The sequence below is a fragment of the Lepisma saccharinum genome, chromosome 24 (genome assembly GCF_977018435.1).
Source record: "Lepisma saccharinum chromosome 24, izLepSacc3.1, whole genome shotgun sequence".
Lineage (NCBI taxonomy): Eukaryota > Metazoa > Arthropoda > Insecta > Zygentoma > Lepismatidae > Lepisma > Lepisma saccharinum.
Window position 1 is genome coordinate 49210986 of NC_139252.1, and position 24755 is coordinate 49235740.

The 24755-nt window shown below is 37.5% G+C and overlaps 1 protein-coding gene across 2 annotated transcripts in view; it reads right to left on the minus strand.

The window, feature by feature from the left end:
- Positions 1-24755, minus strand: part of LOC145978318 (klaroid protein-like) — a 120868-nt gene that overhangs the window by 17427 nt on the left and 78686 nt on the right. Inside the window, exons 1-7 of one of the 2 annotated variants that reach the window (XM_083110874.1) lie at positions 19853-20004; positions 16211-16431; positions 15110-15331; positions 13370-13582; positions 10276-10461; positions 2621-2874; positions 469-732 (exon numbers count right to left, since the gene is read on the minus strand). In XM_083110874.1, the coding sequence (XP_082967000.1) occupies positions 469-732; positions 2621-2874; positions 10276-10461; positions 13370-13582; positions 15110-15331; positions 16211-16355 (1284 nt within the window). In that variant the 5' untranslated portion in view covers positions 16356-16431; positions 19853-20004. Of the gene's footprint in view, positions 1-468; positions 733-2620; positions 2875-10275; positions 10462-13369; positions 13583-15109; positions 15332-16210; positions 16432-19852; positions 20005-24755 lie in introns of those variants that run through there. The other variant, XM_083110873.1, reaches the window with a different exon arrangement.

Genomic DNA, 24755 nt, shown 5'->3' on the forward strand with positions numbered 1-24755 from the left:
GCCCTGGCCAGGACTCTAATCAAGAACCTGTGAGGGTGAAGACTATGAGTCAAATGCTCACTTCTTTGGGTAACAAAGTAGCTTCATTATGCTTTAATTTGATTGATTTGGTTTATTTTAATTTGCTTTTCTGCTACTTTCGGCTAATCGCAAAGATAAGGATGAGTGATGATTTGATGAAGGGACACTCGCAAAGAACATCCATGTTCAGGCCATATCACTGTTACAGACGTCAGCTTATGCTTTAAAATCATGTACTGTAATATGAGAGCAATATGGGGAATACATTACAACACAGGTTTCTTTATAGTTTGTGAACATATTAGTTTGAAAATGTTCACATTCACACACACAACATAACTCAAAAGTAAGTTCAGCACAAGGCAACACAATGAAAGAGCAACAAACAATGCCACAGTCTTTACTTACAAAAAAGGCTTCACCACAGCTGCCTGTAAGAGTACTCACATTTTCGTGCATTCTACTTTCGGCATTCGTGTCAAGCTTCGAGTGATGAGATGCGATCTCCGACTGCACAGACTCCTTGATGTCATTCAGCTGCTTCGTGATGATTTTCTCGTTTGCAGTCAGCTGGGAAGTCAGCCTCTGGAATGCTTCGCTGTGGAGAATCCTCTCGGCCAGGCTGTCCAGGTCATCTTTTGACAGAACCACAGCCCCAGGGGCCATTTCACCAGAAACGGATGACACGATATTCACATTCTTTGTAGATGCCTCAAAAAGACAAATAGAAATCAGTAAAAAATGCATTTAATTGGTGCGAAGCTTTCTCAGTCACAATAAAATATATATAATTAACAGATGCCTGACAGTAGGATATATTTTAAAAACCATTCTAAGAAATATAAACAGATTTATTATTTCTTCTCATTAATTTCTATATTTTTTTTTTTTTTTTTTTTGCTTTACAAAGATGATTAAGCCTGGATATGAACAGAAACAGTTGAAGAATAGATACATCAAATGAATAATTAAAAAATGAGGACTTACTTTCTGGGAAATTATTTACATTCTATATAGTTTATATTAGGGATGGGACAGATTAATCGATACTCTACCAGTATCGGTCAATATGGGCATATTGGTGTAACAGTTTATCAGTAAAAGTACTGATAATTTTACCGATCCGATATATCTATAAATATCTTACAATTTAGTGCAATTTTGTTACAGTTTTTATGGATATAAACACAATTTCCATTCTGTCCTTTTTTTAAAACTAAATGTCTAAATATGTAGCTTTTTTGCATTGCAAAAGCTTGATTCATCTGGTAACAAATCTACATTTATTATGGAGGTCGATGAACCATTTGGCATTTTATATCGGATCAGTAAATATTGGTTATTGGTATCGGTACTTTACCCGTATTGGTCAATATCTTAATTTCAGTGGTCACCGTCACCATCTGACAGGGAACCAATCCCAAGCAGATGGTGGCAGAGGCCACCAAAATTAACAAAAAGCATACGTAAGTAGTTTCATGGAAAGTACTCTATTTCCAGTGCTTTAATTTTGCAACCACATCTCTTTCCTTCCTTGAAACATGAAGATCAAATTAAATCTTGAACACTTGTCAAGAGAGATTTATTTTCACACAAATGTGTCGGTGACTCAAAAGTAAAGTTTATCGTGAAAAAAAATTAACACACAGGATTCCTACCAACATCAAGCTTTCTATCTTTTACTTCAAGATACCTAATTACCATCGTAAAGTCTACATCAGACAAAGAGAACAAGTGAATAATGTTGCAGAAAATAAAACCGCTACATTAAGAATTTCCATACGGAAAATTGGGTTAGAACATTTCATCAAGAAGAGGCACAGAATTGGTTTTACTTGAACAGAAATCATCACAAAGTTGCCCAACCACACAATCAAGTGCAGGGACAAAAAACACGACATGCAATTGATCTAGCCTTCCCACACTCAATACATAAAAACAGGTTTTACTACATCTGTATTATAATCTAGAAAGTTCAAAAGCCTATAAAAAGCATCTCTTAGTTTGCCAGAAAAGCTTGAAGTAAATTACTCATAACTAGAGGCATGCACATTTTGTTTTTCACACACACAATATGTGAAATAACTTGTAATGTTATTTTTTTTTGAGTTATTGAAAGGTGTGAAGGGCATTTTCCAAACCTGATTTGTCATGAAATGATGTAAAATAAACTGCAAAATGCGAAATAAACTCAAAACACAAAATTTAGTTTCTTTACCAACTTTCTGAAGTCTGAATTATCCTGTGAGTTATGCATTAATTCTGCTGTAAATATTTGAGAAGAAAAAAATGCACTTATTTTCACAGGAAAACATTTACTCTGACAAGCACATAAATGTGCTATTAGAAGGAAAAAGTTCATTTTATATTTTGTGTATATAGTTTTTTTTTTAAATCAAATTTAGAGTTACATTCACCATTTTAACACTGAAATACCACTTCTGATCCCAAAATTTGCTTAGTTCTTGTACCAATATCTTGATGTTTTATCCACCATAAATATGAACCATGTCTCCTTAACAACTTTTACGAGCTTGAATTTGGTAGGAAACCCAAAGATGGGAACATCACAAAAGTTAGTGAACACTCAAAACAATACCTCCCATAAAAATGGAGAAGCGATCCATGCTCCAGTCGACGTAACACCATTGGTGGCAGCAGCGACGACATATAACACACAGTTCACAGCTGAGGAGACGACAAGCACCGCTCCGCTGCCAGCAGCAGAAACCATACTTGCCACTCCACCGGCTGCGGTACCGGTGATGTAGCTTAAACCACCGGACACAGATTCTACAGGACTAGACAGGATCACAGGAACTGCCGACGAGGAGCCGGAGAGAGCCCACCAACCTGCATGCAGAGAATGGGATGAAGTAACACATCACAGGTCACATGACTACCTGGAACATGCATGCAGAGCTGGGAGAAAATAATTGTTCATATGGAGTAATTTAGGGATAAGCAGATACTGATATTTGCTATCAAAAAGCATTTGTTGAAATTTGATCACCAATACCATGTAATATTCTCCCTAGCCTGTTCACATTTTGTGTTTGTGCGAATTACTCACTTTGTGACAAATTAAGTGTTTAACAGTATACTTACGATTTGTGAGCATGTATCGTTTACAAAACAATGTTTCGGGAGTCGACTGCTCCCTTCTTCAGGTTCTTTCCTTGGCTAACACCATCGCATTTTGCCGTGTCAACTTGGTGTAAGAAAGGAGTAAGGAGATTGGTTTTACTATGGCAAAAAAGGTTGCAAAAAACTTGCCAAAGTTTTTACCATCTCCTTACTCCTTGTTTTACACCAAGTTGACATGGCAAAATGCGATGGCGCTAGCCAAGGAAATAACCTGAAGAAAGGAGCAGTCGACTCCCGAAACGTCGTTTTGTAAACGATACATACTCACAAATCGTAAGTATACTGTTTTTGGTATTTTATTAAATACTTAATTTATCCCTAGCCTGTGTATCATGTGGGGTCTCCAAAATAGCATACACACTTTCGCAGTATAAATAAAAGATAAAAATAAAAAAAAATGTTAAAAAACTTACGTGAGTGAGTATATAACTTTTATACTCACTCACGTAAGTTTTTTAACATTTTTATTTTTATCTTTTATATATTTAGTGAGTAAACGCACAGTTTTCCATAATGGCAGTATAAATATCCTGAATTTTAAGGAAAATGCATAACTTTCCTTATTTTTGCAATATTGTGGAAAGACATAGATTTTGTGATTATCTTCGTGAAACTAGGAATATTTTAATAGAGGACTCTGATTGATTTAGTTTATTTTACTTCGTATTTCTGCATGTTTTGGCAAATTGCAAAGATGAGGATGAATGATAAGATGAAATAGAGGATTATACTGGCAATGCATCTAGACGCCAGAGCCTCATTATGCAAAATATAGTCCAGGGCGTACTATGACTATGTGGAAGTGAGGTTGACATTTGGGTGTCGTATGAAAGGGTCTCCCCTTACACCCCAATAGGTGACTATCAACCTCCGTGGCAGAGTGGTTAGTTAGTATAGTACGAAGCCAGGTGTCCCGGATTCGAATCCCGGCATGGGTGTTCTTTGCGAGTGTCCCTTCATCAATTTCATCATGTCATCACTCATCCTGTCATCACAATTAACCAAAAAGTGGCAGAAAGACTATGCTAAATAACAAAAATCAATCAATCATAATAGAAGATTCTGGAAGGTTGCTTTGGTATAGTTTAAATTAACAACTTAACAAGTTACAATTTATAAACATTCTGAATTGTTACAATTTTCAAGTGGCAGTGGGAACTAGTAGGAATGTCAGCATTGGTGTTGGTATCTGCTCATAATATCTCAAAAACTTGTTGGATAAGATGAAACACAAACAATGTTAGACTAAATGTACACACGTAACTTATTGTTAGTTGTAGGAATGAAATTGGAACACAATTAATCTACACACACATACACTATAAACACAAAACAATGATACAAAATGAATGAATAAAAAATACATGGTCTGAAAAGAAAAAAAAAATCTACACACAATGAACTAGCACAGCCTCTGCAAATTGAATGCAACATAAATAGGAAGGATTTCATAGTTGCACTTACCATCATACAAATAAAACTTTCAATATTTGTATGCATATTCACACATCTGCAGGTCTCCAAACCCCATCACTCCCAATCTCTTCTGTGGCATACAATGGTATCAAGGGCCAATATACATTGTTAATAAAGATTATGCATTACAAGAAAGAAACAACAGAAAATACTCAAGGACTGGGAAAGCTAAGAAACTATAATGCTTTCTTTTCCAAACATAAAAATTAAACTGTTAAAGAGGCACAGGAAATAAATGTTTATAACAGCTTGCGTAAGTAACATTTCACTGCAACTACCTGTTTATTCCAGTTATTTTCTGTACAGAAGTAAAAGGAGAATGTATCTTGCTATGACTTACGAATATTTACTATTTGCTTACATTCCGAGGACATTTGGGGAATTCTTTCATGAGCAAGCTTTTACATAGAAGAAATTATGGCTAACTTTCAATTTTGCTCAAATGGATGAATGTGTTAGACAAATTCAATATGACAGAGCTGTAGCTAAAGTGTTAGTTTATGTTAATTCGATTCTCAACATTAATTAGGAGTGTGACAAAGTAAATTTCCAACGTACAAGTATTGACTGAAATTGGCAGATGCATCAGAATGGCCAACTCTCCCCTTTTGAATATTTAGTAAAGGAGGAGATATCAATACAAAATAGTGTTGTGTTGTTCTACTATAAAGGCAAATTCAGACCAAAACAACAGGCAATGCATGGCAGGGGGGGTTCCACCCCAAAGTGATGAGTGACCCTTCAGTCTATAAGCAACATTCACCATACATGTGTGAACCACAGATCAAACCAATATGATGAACACCACTGAGAAAACTGCCCAGTCCAAGCAAAACACGTAGCTTATTGTGTTTCTTCAGTTCAAAAGATTGCATTCATATTAAAGGTTCGCTTCCAAGCTACACACGTTGCTTCTGTCTAAAAGCTTCTTATGAGAGATGCATCAATACTCAAAATTTTTTAAAACATTTATATTTGGAATGCTGGAAATTGCATTGCATTTTTATTAAATAACCATTGAATTGAATCACTTCAAAAACTGTTTGCGAGTACACTGGAATCTATAAATGCCCTGCTTCATCACATCACTCACATTAATGTTATTTGAATTATTATACATAAAATTAATAAGTTGAAGTGTCAATGTAGATAAAAAGAAAAGATTGAGTAAATAGATTTTTTTTTACTGTCAGTGAACCACATTAACACATGGTGAAGTTAAGCATTGGTATCTACAATTGTCCAGATTCATTCATGTGTCCAAGTGTTTACATTTTTGTAAAATACAGTCAATTACAACAGGTTGAATACTTGAAAACACGAGCTGTTTGCTGTTCTCTTGCAAAATTTTCACCAGCGATTGTGGAAGTTTTGCAACATAAGATTGCCTTAACTCCATGCAGATATCATTTTCAAAGAACATTATTCATACACTCCAAACAATATTCAGTTCTTCATAACCTTGGCATAAAATGAAAGATGAGTGTCTTTTAAACACACTGCCATTCGATGACATTACTTTCAAATGACATTGGGCAAGTAGTCTTAATAATTCACAGTACAACATAAGCAAGTAGCTATGATTACTGCATTTTTATTCTTAACACAGTCCTGAGCCACTTCAATTTGACAAGAAAATAAATTGTTACAAAAATCCTTCCTATTTACTAAATTAAACAATTCACAGACACAAGAAAAAGAGAGCTGGATGTAAAATAACTACAATAATTATCATTATAAACAACCACATGCATGTAATATATTTTACAATAAACTAGATTGCATGCTGGGTTAATATACATCTGTGCTGATATGAAAAGTAGTACCAGTGCATAAATTACCTTGCACAAGACATATTTTGATTGCACTAATTTTGAAAATGTACAAAACTTGCATTGCTTTTTAAAGTGTGAGTTGACTATTAAGAATCCTAGTGTGATCTTTTGAGTTTCAACTGGGAATTGAATATCAGACCTCACTGTTATAAAGCAAAGAGGCCTGATCTCACCAGGTTTGAACTCTTTCTAATTTGTTTTACACAGTGTCGTTCAAAATTTCAATGAACCATGTACAAGTTAGCAAACAAAGAGAATTACAAAACAAAACGTCAGCAGAGTTCATGCTTAACATTTGTGCCTTACAGAAGTACTGCAGATAGCACACTACAATTCATGAATCAAACTATATACATGCGTTTTACACAGTCTTGTTGAAACTAATTATCAATTACTCTTTAAAATGTATACTCTGAAAAAATCCAGTGCTCCATAAATTTCAATACTATGTACAAGCTTTAGCATCTTCAAGCAGTTGAGTTTTGAGGCAGTAATTCACTATGCTTTGATTTGAAAGCTTAATTTTATTGTTGACACATGAAACAATTAAGAGTAGCGTTTAGTTTGAGAAAGAAATAGCTACAATTGTCTTTAACTAAAAATATTCATGCGAGCAACATTTTATGTAACTCAGTTAGTGGTGCAGTTTTGTTGGAGATTGAGTGCACGCCTATGGTCACTCAAGAAATGATGCAAAGTAACTTCCTCAAAAATAGTTGCCAATGTATAAACTTATGAACCAGCATAGGCCATGTGACATAAAATACTCGTTTGTAATTTGTTTTACATAATTAATTTTTTGCCAACTTTGAGTAAAACTTCAGAGAGTGAGCCTGTGCAATGTAATAACGTAATACATCTAATATCACGCAGAAAGTACTACGTAGCTTCAAAATCCACTGAAATATTTTTAAGAACATATAATAAAATACAGTCTGCTTGTGATAGTTGTGACCATTGACACACACGTGCATGCACGTAGCCAGGTCAAGTAGCAAAATAGGGAATGATGGATGAATGGTTTCAATGAAGTCCCACTCTGAAAACATTTCTCAGGAACAAAAAAATCCAACTACAGGTATTGCCAGAAATATTTGTAGGTGGGGTCAGCCAATTGATATAACTTGATTAGTAGAAATAACAATAATAATTTGTTACAACTATATTATTAATTTACAATAAATATAACTAATAGAAACAAACCAATTTTATTCCAAATATATTATTATATAAATTGGGAGACTTCCGCTACTTGATCCACCAGATGAGTGAATATCAAGCCCAACGGTTTTGCATTATTGTTTATAGATTTCATACAGTTACTGTACCGAAATTCATTTCATAGTTATTGTATCGTGTTATTAACTTTAACAAACCTCCCTCAAGAAAAGATTTAAAAGTTAGGGGAACATTTTATTCACAAAGTTTACGTTGTACAAACTCTCACATAAAACAATATTTTTTGGAATTTTGGAAACTATGGTATCATTTATTCTTTGGATTAAATGACAGAAGTTTTTACTTCGGTTATTTTGTTTGAATACTAGCTAAATGCAGTTCATATCTGTTAATAAAAACAAGTTTTCTGCTTTTTGTGATGAAATGAAAGATGCCTCCTTACACACATGAATCCAGCCAATTTGATTTCAGAATTTATAAAGGTCAGTCGCAGGCTTCTTTCCTGTGGAAGTTTTCCCCTTTTCATTCCTAAGATGAGAGCTTCCATTTTAAAATTTTGGACATGAACTACAATCTATCCTGGCTCATAACCCAAGAATATTTCTTTCACACACACACATTGCAATCTGGAATACAGTCAATACTTATGACTGAATTTTAACCAATTCTCTCAAAAATATATACAAATATGTAAAAATGGATATAAATATATCAGTATTCCTTCAAACTTACTAAAAACTCAACTGCTTTAGAAAATACATGAGCAACATGCAAAAGTTCCACAAAAGGCACACAACGACAAATAGTATAGACACAAAAACACTACATGTTAAAAGCAAAAAGGTGCAGTTATTGCAACACAAAATTACGTTCAAAAATTAAAAAGTGGGAAAGATAAGGATTATGGGCCACGTATAAACCTGAAACACATCAAAATAAACACACATTAAGAAAATTCCTACAGGCAAATACTTATTTAGGAAAGGACATTTTCAGTTTCAAAGTTTACTTCATAGGGATGGATCACAGCATTCATTCCTACAGTTCTTTTTATTTTTTATTTTTTATTTGTTTATACTTCCAATTGCATTCCTGCTTTCCTTTATCAAACACAACATAATCAAAAGCCTACACAACTTCTAGAAACGATACTAAAATATTTACAGAAGAAACAATATCCTGTAATTGCTTCATGCGATCAAATTCATAAAAGTCACATTATTTTCAGCAATGAAAATTGTCAAACCAGATAAATTTGTTTCCACAATATAAAAACAAGAACAAATACAATTACGTAAAATTATTCTAAAATATTTCAATATTCTGAAATAAAAGTACCATCAGTGAATGTATGGGAAAATACCCCAAAATACTTGATATCACAACACAAACTTTTACGTATGTATGTACGTGTATTTCAACTAGCCTGCACAAAATTCAATATGAATCAGACCGACCTAGCACAGATGTATCTCCAAGTTCTTCTGTTATACCCTTAGGGAACAGAATACAGAACAATTCACATTTCACTTTGCACGAAAAGTGATGGCCATGTAACAAACCATCATGACATTAGCATGAGGCTTTTTTTTTATTTGAACTGGAAACTAAAATCTTTCATCGGTTCATCAAAACTTTTATCTGATGGCATCAGAAATATAAAACTTACAATTCTAAAAATGTAAGACTGTTACATAATTGTTGCATATCGAAGCACATTCAAGCAACTACAGATAAAGTTATTCCTAAATTACTGATCTAACTGATTATTAAGACACGTTAACACAGCATGCAAACAGGACGAAAAGAAATATGACAGCAAGTATCAAAATGTGTCTAGAATGAAACAATAGCTTTAAGCACTATTCTACAAGCAATATTTATAATTAACTTTAAATTCAGGGATTATACTGAACTACTATAAAAAGCACAGAGTATACAGTATCTAGCAGAAACCCCTACATTTCTACACCTTGGAAAAATGCAAAACTATACACGATGATGGATTATAAGACCATTTTTATCCACATGAATAAACTAGAAATACATCACATGTGAACAATAATGCAAGTTTCACACAAATATTGCACTTTGTACTGAAAACTAGTAAAAAACACAGTTACCACACACCCACCCCCCTCAAAAATCCCCAAAGTTTCAATTTTATAATAAATTTCCAGATCATCTGATATTGTCTTATTATGCACACGAGGGGGTGTTTTTGCCCAAGTCTTCTTGGAGAAATGATTTTGGCAGCATAAAGGCCAAGAAGATCATCTCCCTATACAGTTCAATCATTCCTTACATGTAAAAGTTAGAGACAAAAAGCAGAACGAAAATAGTTATTGGCAGCTGATTGTACAACAATTATATTCAAAATATTTCTCAGCTCTTCCAGGTTTTTCTACATTTTCATAACATTTATTTCCATGAGTTTCTAGTCTCTTTTCCAGAGCCTCCAGCTAAAAATGTGAGTTGGCAGGTTTGGTAATCAAATGCTCCCCAAAGGCAAGGAATGTGCTACAGTTGTGTGAAAAGTGAGATCTCTAGCTTAACGGCAAAAGCTGAACCAAATAAAACCCTATATGGTGCTAGTTTTCATGAGAATTCAACTTACCCAATGCCAGCAGAATGGGAAGCAGGAGCAGAGGCAGGAAGTCTCGCAGCCTCTTCCTGTTTTCCGCAAAGCTGTGCTGCTTCATCATGAGCCAGCAGTCAAGGACCATGTGGCTGCATGCGACCCAGTACATCCACTCCACCACTTTCTCCCACCAATGACCTTGCCGGGTGCCAGTCAGTCTCACTGAGAAAAAAAAAATCATAACAACTTTGTACGGGGTGTTTTTCTCAGAGGGATAGAACATGAACATGAAATAAAACACCTCAAACTCATGGTATTGGCCATGGTATTGGCTTTATTTTAAAGAGAATTGTATGCCATTAATGTTTAAAGATGATTTCGGGCATATGGACACCGCGGCTGGCGCAAATATAGCGCAATCTGGAAGTCCAATTGTCGACCACCTTTTTGAGCAGCTGGGGCCGTATATCTGCAATCACGCGGCGAATGTTGGCTTCCAAGTCGTCCATCGTCTCAGGTTCATCGGCATAGACGAGCGACTTCACATATCACCACAGCAAATAATCTAAAGTGTTAAGTCACACGATCTTGGAGGCCAATCCATGATGCGAAATTATGCACCCATCGAATGTTTCCTTCAATAAAGTGATTGTGGCACGCGCTGTGTTTCATGTTGCGCCATCCTGTTGAAACCACAGCTCTTCCACATTGATGCCAGTAATTGGGGACGAAAAAGTCCTGAAGCATGGATCGATAGGGCTCTCCATTGACTGTCACCTTCTAGCCGGTATCATTTTTGAAGAAATAAGGACCAATGATCCCACCAGCCCATAGAGCACACCAAACAGTCACTTTTTGTGGATGTAACGGCGTCTCAAGAATGGCTTCTGGATTTTCGCCACTCCAAATGCGGCAATTTTGCTTGTTGACGTAGCCATTCAACCAAAAATGGGCCTCATAACTGACCAAAAAATTTTGTGATGAAACTGAGGATCACGGACAATCTCGGTTTCGTCCCAGGCACTGAACTCACGATGCATACGGTGGTCAGGCGACTTCAATTCTTGCACGAGCTGGATCTTGTACGCTCATAAACCAAGATCTTTCCGCAAAATCTTCCATACAGTGGATGGACACAGCTCCAATTGCTGTGCACGATGGCGGATAGACTCATTCGGGTCTTCCTGAACACCATGCTCCACAGCAGCAACAACTTTTTCAGTGCGCACTGTACGCCGTATCTGCGGATGCGTCGTATTAATTAGAGTATGCGTGGTGCGAAAACGTTCCATGGTTCGCCAATAACTTGCTCGGATGGACGCTTATGTCGTCTGTAGATTGGACGTAGCGCACAGTACGTTGCGCACACTGAACAATGATGTTCGTAATTCAGTTGCACAATTTGCAGGCGTTGTTCTGGCGTAAGTCTATTCATGGTGAAATGGCACACCACACTAAGTACAACGCTGCTGTCAGCTGTTCACTTGGCTGTCGTGGGCAGCAGTGTTGCCACGTCGAAAAACAAACCTACAAGGGTCGTTCAAGGTTGACCGGGACTTTTATTTCTGCAGAGGAAATAGGTAGCAGAAGAAACACCAAACTGTCAGTTTTTCAAAGTATTCTCCGTGCGCGCTGAGGCACCGTTGCCATTGTTCTGGCAGCTCCCGAATTAATTTGGCGTAGAAAGAACTTGGTTGTTGTCGTAGCCACTGGAGGACATCGCTCCGCATTGCTTCGTCTGTCGTGAATTTCCTCCCTCCCAGATGGTCTTTAAGGGGTGCAAACAAATTATAATCACTGGGGGCTAAATCCGGACTGTAGGGGGGATGGGGCAGAACTTCCCCGAGCATGTCGGCCAGAGTTGTTGTTGTCACATTGGCCATGTAAGGGCGGGCATTGTCATGGAGAAGAATGACATTTCCAGACAACATCCCAGGTCTTTTCTTGCGAATGGACTTTCGTACAGCACTACTCAACAATGTGGAGTAATACTAGGCATTAATCGTGCTCCCTTTGTCCAGAAAATCCACATGGATAACGCCCTTCATGTCCCAGAAGACACTTGCCATGATCTTTCCAGCGGACGGCTGCGTTTTGCTTTTCTTGGGGGGCGGGGAACCTTCATGCCACCACTCCATACTGTGTCTTTTGGTCTCTGGGGTTGAATTGTGCAACCATGTTTCATCACACGTGATGATGGATTGCAACAATTCTCACCTTCTGCTCGAAACCGATTCAGAAGCTGTTCACAGACCGTCCTGCGTTTCCACTTCTGATTGAATTTCAGCTGGCGGGGAACCCACCTTGCACAGTTTTTGCGGAAGCGTAAGTGGTCGTGAATGATTGTCTCAACACTCCCGACACTGATATTCACCTCGGCAGCAATATCCCGCACTGTTACTCGCCAGTTCTCAAGAATCATTTGCTCAACACGTGCGATATTCACTGGTGTGACTGCAGTCGGGCAAATGTGTCCATGCGCTTCATTTGTCACCAGCTCCCGTCCTTCGCGAAATTGCTCACACCATTCGTACACTCTTGTCCGCAACATCGTTTGTTCACCATACTGTGCTTGCAATCCTCTGAAAATCTCAGCTGGTTTCACTTTCTCCTTCACGAGAAATTTGATTACACACCGCTGCTCCACAGCCACAGACACACTGCTTGCCGCCATGTTTGCTGCAACTGCTGCGCATGCGCGAAATACGTCATGCCGGGTGCTAGTTACTAGCGAAGGAATACATTACGTCACCCGCACGTTTCATCATGATCCGGCTATTCATCGATTTTTTACGTATGAAAATCCCGGTCAACCTTGAACGACCCTTGTATAAAAAAAACACCCTATACTAAAAATATGGTTTAATGTTTTAAGTTTGCTTCCTGCTGTTTCAAAGTAAAGCATTAAGGTACATGCAGAGTAATCATTATTCTTTCAATCATGTTCCTCCTTTCCTAAAAATATAACTCTCTTCAGTTAAAAACAATTGTCAGATTTAAATATTAGATTAATTTTCTCACAAAAATGAAACAACAAAGTCCATTCCTTCATCTGCCTCGACAAAACTGCAGAAACTATTTGCCGTAAAGTTTCACATTTCAAATATTACTGTAATAAGAAAACACTCACCTTTGTTCCAAAGAATGGAGCTTGAAGTTTTAGCAAACATGAATTCGTATGCTTTCGTATAAACAGTGCTAAAGAAAGACCAAACACTTCTTCCCAGCATGACCACAAATGATTGCGATGAGGATGCATTCCTTCGGAGAGTACCATCTACTTCATCCTGATCTGATTCATAGTCCAGCTGACTTTTGTTAAATGATTTGTAAGAGGTAGTAGCTGAAAGCAGAAATTTACATGTGTACTGTCTGTATTAACAAGGGGATCACACAAACATATTTATAGACAATTAATTAAATGTATGCTGGATTCTTTCAAGACTGATAGTACATAGGAATAAAAATAGAAAAAAAAAAGACCAGATACATACCTGATCCAAATTTTAAAATTCACCTGGGTTCACCTTCAGGGATTGAGAAAAGAATAACCTTGCATTAGATAAAATTTGAACGTGTTTTAAGGTGTATGTATGGACATTAGTTTTTTCTTTTTTCATGAAAGGCATGCTGCATATTAATAAATGGGGATGCATTATGTATTTAATAGCTGGTTATATTTGCACATTAATATTGGTACATAATGTACAGTATATAAAATAATAAAATATGGAGAACGAAAATTTAAATTAAAGTAACACCTTTAGCAATTTTGCTTGGCAGATGATGTACACCTTTATCAGAAAAAATGTATGAGTATTTCTTGGGGCTCCCAAAGTGTATTACAATCAACTTGTAGATACTCGCTCCATATCAACAGACTAAATACATAAGAAAACCCACAGAAACAATACAACTTTCAGTCGTGAATTTTGAAAGTAATCCATTCAAGTGTGATGAAAGCTCATGATTCTTTCAACGTAAGAGCAGTTTCATCTGCATTTGGCTCCACTACTGAACTATTCAGTCTGGGCATTCACAGCCTTTAGTGAAATAATATGTAGAACTTTTAATTCAATTTTATTTTTAAAGAACAAATACTATCCATGTGGAAGCAGGCAGCATTCCTGTGGTCAAATCTTGAACTGCACCAATTGCATGTCAGCAGTGGTGGAGGATGATGTGGAAGCAACCATCTCATGCACAACAGACCAAATTATCTGCTTATGGAAGGAAATGAGGTGAGGGGAGAATGCAACTCATGCTCTCAGTAAAATTCCTCTTCTCTGATGTTGTCGACAGTACACACAGTGTTATTTAAAGGGTACAAAAAAAGGGGCACAATAACATACAACAAAGCTTGTGTTACACTTCTTGACACTAATGACATAAGATTTTACTATAATAACGCATTGCAAAGTACTACAATTGTTTTCCCACAATTAACACAAGCACCCAGAGGATGGACATCTGTCCCACTTATTTCGGCAAACCAAATTCCTGGACTTTTCAAGTTGTTTTCAGGCAACTTAAAAATAAGTTTCCAGCCCATTCTGCCATGTTTTAACATGCTAATAACCAGCATTTAAGTCTTAAACTGCATTTACTATTAAAGAGGATAAAGTTCATTCAACTATGTTAAAAATAAATTATCAAAACTGTAAAAAACATCCGGCTTAAAAGTTGAATTTATCTTCATTCACAATTTCCAACAAGTACAAAACACATTCCATTTTCTCAGACTTTCTCCAGGTCAGTGCGAGGAATTTTTTTTTAAAAAAAATATTTTCTTCCCTTCAAGTTGCTTTCCCACCCCTTAGCATAAAAATAAAGACTACAACGTTCTAATAAATCAACATAAACTCCTCACCTGTTTCACTTGATGTCCTGAAAGTTTCTGTAACAGTTGTTACTGTTTTTGTAACAATTGTTGTTAAAAGAGACCACGCTGTGACGATAAAAGACCACACAGTCGAATGCTGTGCAAACTCTGAATATCCAGAGTACGCATCTTTATAACTAGTTTCTTTTTCCAAGCCATACGTAGAGTAGTCCTTCAACTGATGTGTAGTCTTATCACTAAAAGAATTACCTGAAATCAAGACAAATTTTATCACTGATCACAAATTAAACCAACACCAAAATTTGAGTATATATGAAGTAGTACCTCTGAAAACAGAAAAATAATTGCATTAAAAAACCTAAAAAACAAACTGATACTGATGTACTGACTGGTATTAGTAGTATTGATTTTAAAATGATCATGGTTACAGAGGCCCAGTCTGGGCATCCTCCTAGATGTGTGTAACATTTGTGTAGTTCAAATATCCTGCAATTTATGCAAAATGCTTGTTTCATTTAATTTAATCCCTTGTGTAGCAGCCCGTGAGGGCCAGGGCCTACCCATCAACTATCCCTCCCACATGCCTCAGCAGAGGTGGGCGATCATCCAAACTAGTTACGGATTGATGTGTTGTCAGCACGATGAACTCCCAGATTGATGTGTTGTCAGCACGATGAACTCCCAGTTGTTATTGTAGCAGCTTTCCATGACTGGGTTACGTTACTCGTTAGTAGCTCCCCAATTTCCTCACTATGGTGGGTGGCCACCAGTCGCATACACTGGCCAAAATTTCAGGAGAAAAGTTGTTACACTTCCCCCTGAAGACTCGAACCAGCACGCGTGCCGAAGCCTGAGCCCAAAGACTGGTGCCTAAGACCACATGACCAAGGTACGGGACTGTTCCATTGATTTCCACAAAATTAATGACAAAATGGAAAAAAAATAAATCATAAAAACAAACTGTAAAGGTAAGGAAAAGTACTATGAATATAATTTCTTTAATTATCTTTCAGCAAATGAGGTTCCGCACATGTGCAACAGAATTTTGAATGGTGCCACATTGTTCAATGTTCGAAAATTTGTAGAAGAAATTAAAAATCAGGTTGATGCATTAATTTCTTCACTTACCCATATGAGATGATTGAGATGAATTCAAATTGTAATCATTTGAGATCTGACTTGAATTGGACATCGCGCTGTGGTTCAAATACTCTTTGGAATAAAAGCTGCCTGCATGTCCCGAGTGGATGCCCTTCCGTGACATATTTGGCATGTTGATAACTCCAGGCAAAATTTCCCTCCTGTGTGGTGAAAACCTTGAGTAGGTGTAGTCTGTTTTGGGGAATGCACTGGAAAGATAATAAAACAAACATGTTAATGAATTTGTTTTCAAATTTTAGAATTAGACACTTCAATTTATACAACTATACAGTTAGGGTTAGCAGACATATTTCTTCTTGAACATTTCCTACGTTCTTGTCTATGTCCTGAAGGATTGTTTACAGATTGTCCATCACATTCATAGCATTATTAATTAAAAACTATACTTTATCAATGTACTGAATTAAAATTTTTATTTTCAACATTTTGGCACAATTACCCATGTGTATTTTTCAAGAGTTCCACGGGCAGAAAATGCACACAGAGTTCCATCGTAAACGTTGCACAAGACATGCTTGAGAAGGTTTGTCGAGAATGGAAGTACCGCCTTGACATCTCCCATGCCACACATGAATGTATTTTAATGTCTCTGTGAAACTGCAAATATTTCTTTCAAATGATGGTAATATCATGTATTTCTGTTCAGTATTGGTGAAAACATGGTCTTACAAAATCGACCAATAATTTGTGCACACCTTGTACATCAACTCCAAATGTTGGTAAACTATTAAACGTTTTCCACCAACTTAAATCAAGCCCTAATAAATTTGCTACTAATATGAACCACGTTTCATTGGGATACAAGAGTAAGAATTTACAAAAATTTATTTCTGCTGCAGTGTAGCATCAGTGGAGAACTTGTTTCGGTGGGCAAAATTATCAGGTAGCTCTGTATCAGAACCCATAGCAGCTGTTGTAATGATTGATTAGGTTTATTATGCTTCATTTTTCTGCACTTTTGGCTAATTGTAAAGATGAGTGATGTCATGATAAAATTGTGGAAGGCATGCATATACAGTTCTGTACTTACAAAGAACCACCCGGTATATATTGAGAATACCTGAAGTTTCTCCAATTCCTTGCAAATTCGGTATACTCACTAATTTTGGCCTCCTAATCACGAATCTGCAATTAAAATTTTGCGGTCACATGTAGAAATGGCAAAATAAGCTTGTCAATTACCGCTATCATTCTCAATACACAAATATGGAAACCGAAAATGTCTTCCTTTCCGCACAACGGTCTTGCTACCACAACGTTGCTCGGTACTAATCTGATATTCCCTGGACAGATTTCTTCATTTTTACAAAAGAAACTACTTATGGTAATAAGTTCCTGTAGTATTGTCTAACATCTGGAAGGTGTTTTGGGTGATGTAACGGATTTCTTCAAATTTAAAAGTATGGAGTTCATTAGGGGGCAGGCGACTCCGGCCAATTTCTAACATGCCTTTAACAGGGACTCTATAGATAAAGCGGGGGAGCCGGAGCGGAGACGGGGCCACGTTAGCTGTTGGAGGTGGTAGGTCAATTACCCCAGGGGCGGAGCCCGGAATCTCTGAGAAATTTGGACTCAAAAATTTCAAACAAAAATATTTTTTTAGTTTAAATTTCCCACCGATTCCGGGACGAAAAACGTGAATACACCTTTAAGAATGTTCCACGAAGCAGATAGGTAAGTACAAATGTCAAAAATTGACAAAACGAAGAAGTTATAGGTGTCCGGGGAATATCAGATTTTGGTACTTGACTGATAAGGCCCGAACACCTCTCACTCGTTTATTTCCTTAATTTTAACATTGATACTTACATACATTGCGGAAGATTCTTTAAGGTGAAGTTACGTCTTTTTCCATAAAATATTGTCAACTTTTCATATTACAAGTCATTATTTGTCTTCCTGGTAACAGACAATATGGCGTGCAGTCGTGCTTGTGTTTTGTCGATTTGGAGTGGGTATGCAGTGTTTCAACCTTCTTAACCGAAAAATACCCACTTTCGTGTTTATTATGTCATCATAAACCATTGACAGATAGCCCCAAAAACCATTCACGATAGCCCCAAAAACCATTGACGGATAGCACCAAAAACCATTCACGATAGCCCCACGGACCATTTCCGGCAAGGTTAGGTTAGGTAAGCATAGTAAAAAAAAAAAAAAAAAAAAAAAAATTCTCGTAAAAAAATGCATGTTTGGAAACACTGCCGAGACCGCGTGACTTTCGACGCTCGCGCCATCAGCACGTACATAATGGAAACAACCGCCTAATGTTACAGAAGATGCAAGTTCCTTACATAACAACTGATTATTTATTGTTCTGCAGCATTCTGCGGTGAAGTTTTTAGTTTCCGCGAAAGAAAATACCTCGAAGAACCTCGACAATGATACAGAAAGTGATTTCAGTAAGTAGTTCCTCCTGTAAATTTAAAGAAATCCGTTCGGCCAATATCAGACAGTTACCCAGATTGTTACCCGTTGCTCAAATGTTGTGCAATAAGTGTTACCGGTTACGTTCATTTGCATGTGGGAAATTGCGTCTTGCGTAAAGGTGGAAAACATGTTTGCCCCACGAACCATTCACGGTAAGGTTAGGCAAGCATAGTTAAAATTAAGGCTGATCGTAAACATAGTTTTGAAACGCTAATCATTGCAAAAAATAGTTTTCTTCATAAATCAAGGGTGTTTACTCTGTTCACGGACCCACTTTTTTCGACTTATTTTGCAATTTCTAGATGTGACCGCCAAATTTTAACTGCAGCTTCGTGATTACGAGGCCAAAATTAGTGAGTATGCCGAATTTGAAAGCAACTGAAGATATACTTCCGGTATTCTCAATTTGCTCCGAACACCCATGGCAGGATTCAAAACAGGACCCCAGGGCATGGGTGTCGTAGCAAGCTAGCAAACACGTAATTATGACATTTAAATACTTATTTGAGTTTATCCCACGAGGAAATTTCACGGATTTACAAAAAAGTAAAGTACTTGTAACTAGTTACTTCCAAACACCACAAACTACATATATACGTAGATAACGTAAATCGAATAACACAAAGAATTTCTAACGAAAATAATGTATATTTCTTACATTAACGAGTATTTACTGTTGTTCCTTATTTCCCACAAACCATCCACGGTTAGCCCCGAAAACCATTGACGTTAGCCCAAAAATTCACGATAGCCCCACGAACCATCACGGAGACGAGGTATGCCTACTAGGTTAGGTTAGGCCTGTTAGGTTAGGTTCCATTAGCACTCCTTTCATTCAATTTAGCATATACGGACAACATCGGCTTGTAGGAGCAGCAATAGCGCGTCGGAAATAGATTTTCGTAGAAAACCACATGCATTGGCATTAAAATGGAACATCAACAACGCTACAGAAAATGATTTGCGTAAGTACTTTCTCCTGTAAATTTGAAGAAATCCGTCTTCGGTATAGTAAAGTGTTACCGTAAATTCTTACCCGACTATCTTTGCGAATTAACATAACTACTTGAACAAAAACAATTCACACTTTGAAAAATTTCGCATACTGTGGATTCACGCTAAATTACACTATGTTTACAACACTTGTTGCAGAAATTCACATGAGAGCAGAAGACTTACGCTTCCGAAACACCGTCAACTTCAATACACGGTCATAGGCTTAAAAACACTGGCCCAGTGGAGGAACGAACCTTCCCTGCAATGCCCCGACTTGTCGAGTCTACTCTTTCAAATTGCACTTTCCTGGCATATCAACTTGATCAACGCTAGGAACACTCGCTGTCGAAATGGGCGCAAGTGGGAGAGGGAAAAGCATGCGAAATAAACACGTCCTGAACTGACAGACACAGGAGTCAAATCAGGATTGCACTGCAGGAACAACAAATTCTTTGCTACTTACTGCTACAATAAGGCTACCATATCTTCAGTGAAATCGGGAATAATGCTAGAGTATTTTTTTTGTTGAACTCGCTAATCAAAAGAAAGTATATAATGACGAGACTGATGATGGGGAATAAAATAGCATGATTGCACTTTTTTATACATACATAGGCTAATTGGGACTGGACCTACAGTTTAAAAGTGGGATCCGAGCCACTATATTTGCCACCACCTGGTGTCGAACTCACGATCCCTTGATTACAGAGCGACAACTTTACCACTACACCATCGGGGAGGCCCGCTACCCTACTTTGCTCTTGTAATCAATTTAATTCCATTTTCATTGCTGAAGGTGCTGGCGTAAACAATCCACGAACTAAGAGACTGTGAAGCTTTGAATTAAAACCTTGGTCTCTCATTGAAATAAAATTTCAAAAAGCCTTCACCAGGTAGAGTTCTCCGTACTTATTACACCTAGGGTGTGGCGGATGCAGGACCCCATATATTCACGATCTCGGCCATTTATTTTGGGGGTGATGTTGTAAGCACCAAGCTCCTACCGCTATTACCACCAGGGACACATATATTAAAGGGCGGGCGAACCTCAGAACCGCTCTCATGCATGGACAAGGTCGGAACCTTAGATTACCTACACCGGGAATTGAACTCTGATCTCCCGAGTGGGAAGTCAGACGCTCCACCGACTACGGCTCCATTTCACTGGAATAGAATGCCTCTTTAGGCTGATCATGACGACGACGATGCATAATTTGACGGGTATATAAAAGGACTCGAGCACGGAAGCTTCGGTGGTGAGTGCGAGTCGACCGCTACCGAGCAGTGTTGCCAACCACTTTTCAGCAATGTCCCTACAACTGACCAAATGTCCCTACGCCAAGTAAAGCTACTAAAAAAAAAACGAAAAAAGTCCCTACGTTTTCCCTCATTTGGCAAATTCTGTCCCTACGCGGGCAAAATATAGTGAAAAGTTCCTATGCGTAGGGACATGTTCCTACGGTTGGCATCACTGCTACCGAGGCGTCGTAGTGTACAGGGATATACAGTGATGGACAAAAGTAATCATACAGTGGAACTGAAAGGAAAAAAGGACGAATTGCAGCAGCTAGGAAAACAATAAGGAAGTCAAAACTGTTAATGCTTTACCATGTATGCACCAAACGATATATTGACAACAAAAATAAATATCAGATGCTGCTTGTAGAAAAATAAAATTCAATACATTCTCAATACCCGCTTCTTTGGCTGGACAAAAGTATTCATACACCAACATAAAACTTCACTTTGAAGAAAAAAAAGAAACAAATACCATGTCGTCAGAATTTAGTATGCATTCCTCTGTTATGGAGAACAGCTGTCAGTCTCTTTTGCATAGAATGAACAAGAGGCGTGGTTATTTCAGATGTAATATTGTGCCACTCATGCAAAATGACCTCTTTCAGTCTATTCTTGCTTGTTATGTCATGTTTTCGGAGTCTGGATTCCAAATGGCTCCAAAGATGTTCAATGGGGTTAAGGTCGGGGGACTGAGGTGGAATTTTGAGTGTGTGGGGAGTATACTATAACAACCAAAGGCGGACAATCTCAGCTGTATGTTTAGGGTCGTTGTCCTGCTGGAAGTAAAAATCATTCCCAAGACCCAAATGATCGATACTCTGCTGCAAATTGTTCTTCAGAATATCCAAATAGACAAATCTATCCACAGTTCCCTCAATAAAGACGAGTTCTCCAACACCTGAGGCTGACATACAGCCCCAGACCATAACGCCACCACCTCCATGTTTAACTGTGGCCAAGAGATTTCGAGGCTCAAGCTCAGTATTGGGCTTTCTCCACACCAAAATTCTACCATCACTATGGATAATATTGAATATACTCTCGTCCGTAAACAACACTTTATCCCAGAAGTCCAAACTTTTACTCACATACTCCTTTGCAAATGTTAATCTGGCCTTCTTGTTCTTCTTCCTGATGTACGGCTTCCTTCTAGGTACCCTAGCTCGGTTGAAAAGCCTTCTAATACTTCTTGAGGACACTTGTTTTCCCAGGTGTTCGTGAACATGTGCCGACACTGCTGACGATGTTTATTTTGGGTTTTTCTTGATCATTCTCAACAGTCCTTGTTTCTCTCGAAGTAAGTTTCTGAGGACGCCCAACCCTTTCCCTATTTATCAGCACTTTTGTGTCTTTATATCGTGTGATGACACTTTGCACAGTCGCACGACTTCTCCCAACTATGTCTGCGATTTCAGAATATGATTTATTATTGTGGTATAATGATATCATAATTTTCCTCTCTTCGATCGTGGTTTCCTTCCCATTGCGGCCCATTTGACTTCCTGCAGCACGCCAACACCAAACCAACCACTTCAGGGTGGCTACAAACAAGCAGAAATGAAATTCCCTGACTTTTCCAGGTTTTCCAGGGCAAAATTTACATTTCCCTGACAATTACAAACTAAACTAAATCGATCTTTTTGCAAATAGAAATAATAAACTCTCACAGATCCACGTACGGTTTTGTTAAGTACCAATATTATCTTCTATGAAATTGACTTAATTTCTCTATTCTTTATGATTTGAATTCAAACTGCAAAATAGTGAATTTGGAAAATTATTACAATTCACAAGCTAGGGAACGATTACGGAATTTTTCATATGCAGTAAGTTTAAAATAAAATACTTGATTATTTTTAAAGTTATGACTAAATGAGATAAGAGTGAAGAGTGATTGATTAAGAAATACAATTTGTAATTATCAGTCTCCTTAGCTATACATTCTCCGTATTATATGTTGATATTTGGAACCCTCTGCTTGCAAGAACCGTGAGTGCGGACTCATTTTTCAATGCATAAAGCTACTTCTCTCTTCTCTGTAAAGCAAACAACATAACTCTTGCATATAAGTGAAACAATTAAATCGAACAAAATAAAGTGTCATATTTCCTTACATTATCAATGGGATTTCTGCTTCAGTACAATATATCCAAGTGAAGTACTGTGAAACTGACAATATGCAGTTATACCATTAATACTGACGAAAAGGGTATGTCGGTATTAGAAATTGAACGCAAGGAATTTATAGAATTGCATTGTATAGGTACCTGATTTAGCTAACCACACATTAAAACAGGAACACTCTAATAATAAAAGCTTCTAAAAGTTCATATACGAGGGGCATCCTGAAAAAAGCTCCTCCAAAGGTGCGTATACGCAGCACTAGTGGTCGGAGAACTACACACACACATGCAGGCAGGAAGAAGTGGCATGTAGCTGTAATCTGGTACAGTTGCAATGCAGCCGTTTTAGGACAGTTCTAGGTTAAAGATTGCAGCTCTCATACAGTCTCCCACCGACTGCGATGTAGCCTACATTGCACGCTCAGAATTTGGCACAGAGCCACCAGCAATCGTGTCAGGTGTGCAGACCGGACGTCGTGAATGATAGTAAGGTCAGACGATGGTGCAGACAATTCACGGAAGGCCAATCGAATGTGCACAACACCATACAGCTGAGTACACACGGGCCCTTTGCATCACTTCAGGTGAAAGATCTTGGACCACTCCCTGTACAGCCCTGGCCTTGAATGTACAGACTTTCATCTCTTTGTTTAACTGAAGAGGTTTCTGGCAGGGCAAGGATTTGACAGCTACACTGCGGTAGAGATAGTTCCAGTCTTTGCTGTCAGACACATATACCATGGGCATACAAAATTTAGTGCCATGCTACGACAAATGCCAGAACAACGGTGGTGATTATGCCGAAAATTAGGTTAGGACTCACTGCTACTAATGTAATAAATTACAACTGATATTCTTGTTTCATTTATGCCTAATCGGTAGGGACCTTGATATTTTGTTATTTTTTAAAAAAATGGTGTATTTTCTTATTTTTATTTTTTACTACACGGTGTTATTTTCCCCAAAATTCACATTTTCATTTTAGCGCATTTTCTGGCAAATATCTGAAATTATACCTTCATGGTGTTTTTAAACTACTGTTTCAAAGTAAGTCAAATGGCTTACATCTCTTCGTGAGAGTTTGATATCTTGAAAGTTACTTCGGGAAAGTTATTTTCCATACCCCTTTTTTAATTTTAAGGTAAGGATTTTAGATAATGGAATTTTTCCCGTATATACTGAAGGGTGCATAATGACCATAAGTGGCGACGCACCCAAAAAAATTAAAATCAATCAATCTCACGTGAGAGATACCGATATATTATGGCACCAAAAATTGGCATTATCTTTTTTTCACTTGTTAAGTTGAAAAAATCGTGGGAAATACATGATTTAATGTGGCTGTCGGAATTATTCCATGTACGTATAACTCTATAGTTTACTCTTGAGTAAAATGTTGGAAACCTTGCATGTTCTATGTACACAAACACGGCCTACAAAAGACAAGAATGTTGGATTTCATGGAATTTTTCGTTGTTTTAGGACATTTCTTTAAAAAAAAATCGCTAAAAACGCCAACAATTCGCATTTCATGCCAAATTCACATAATTTCGAACGGGCGAAAAATGTGTCCAGACATCATCACTGCACATTCCTAAACATAACTTCGCAGCAATTACCATTTTTCACAGTTTTCGCGTTTGCGAAAAATCAATGTCCCTACT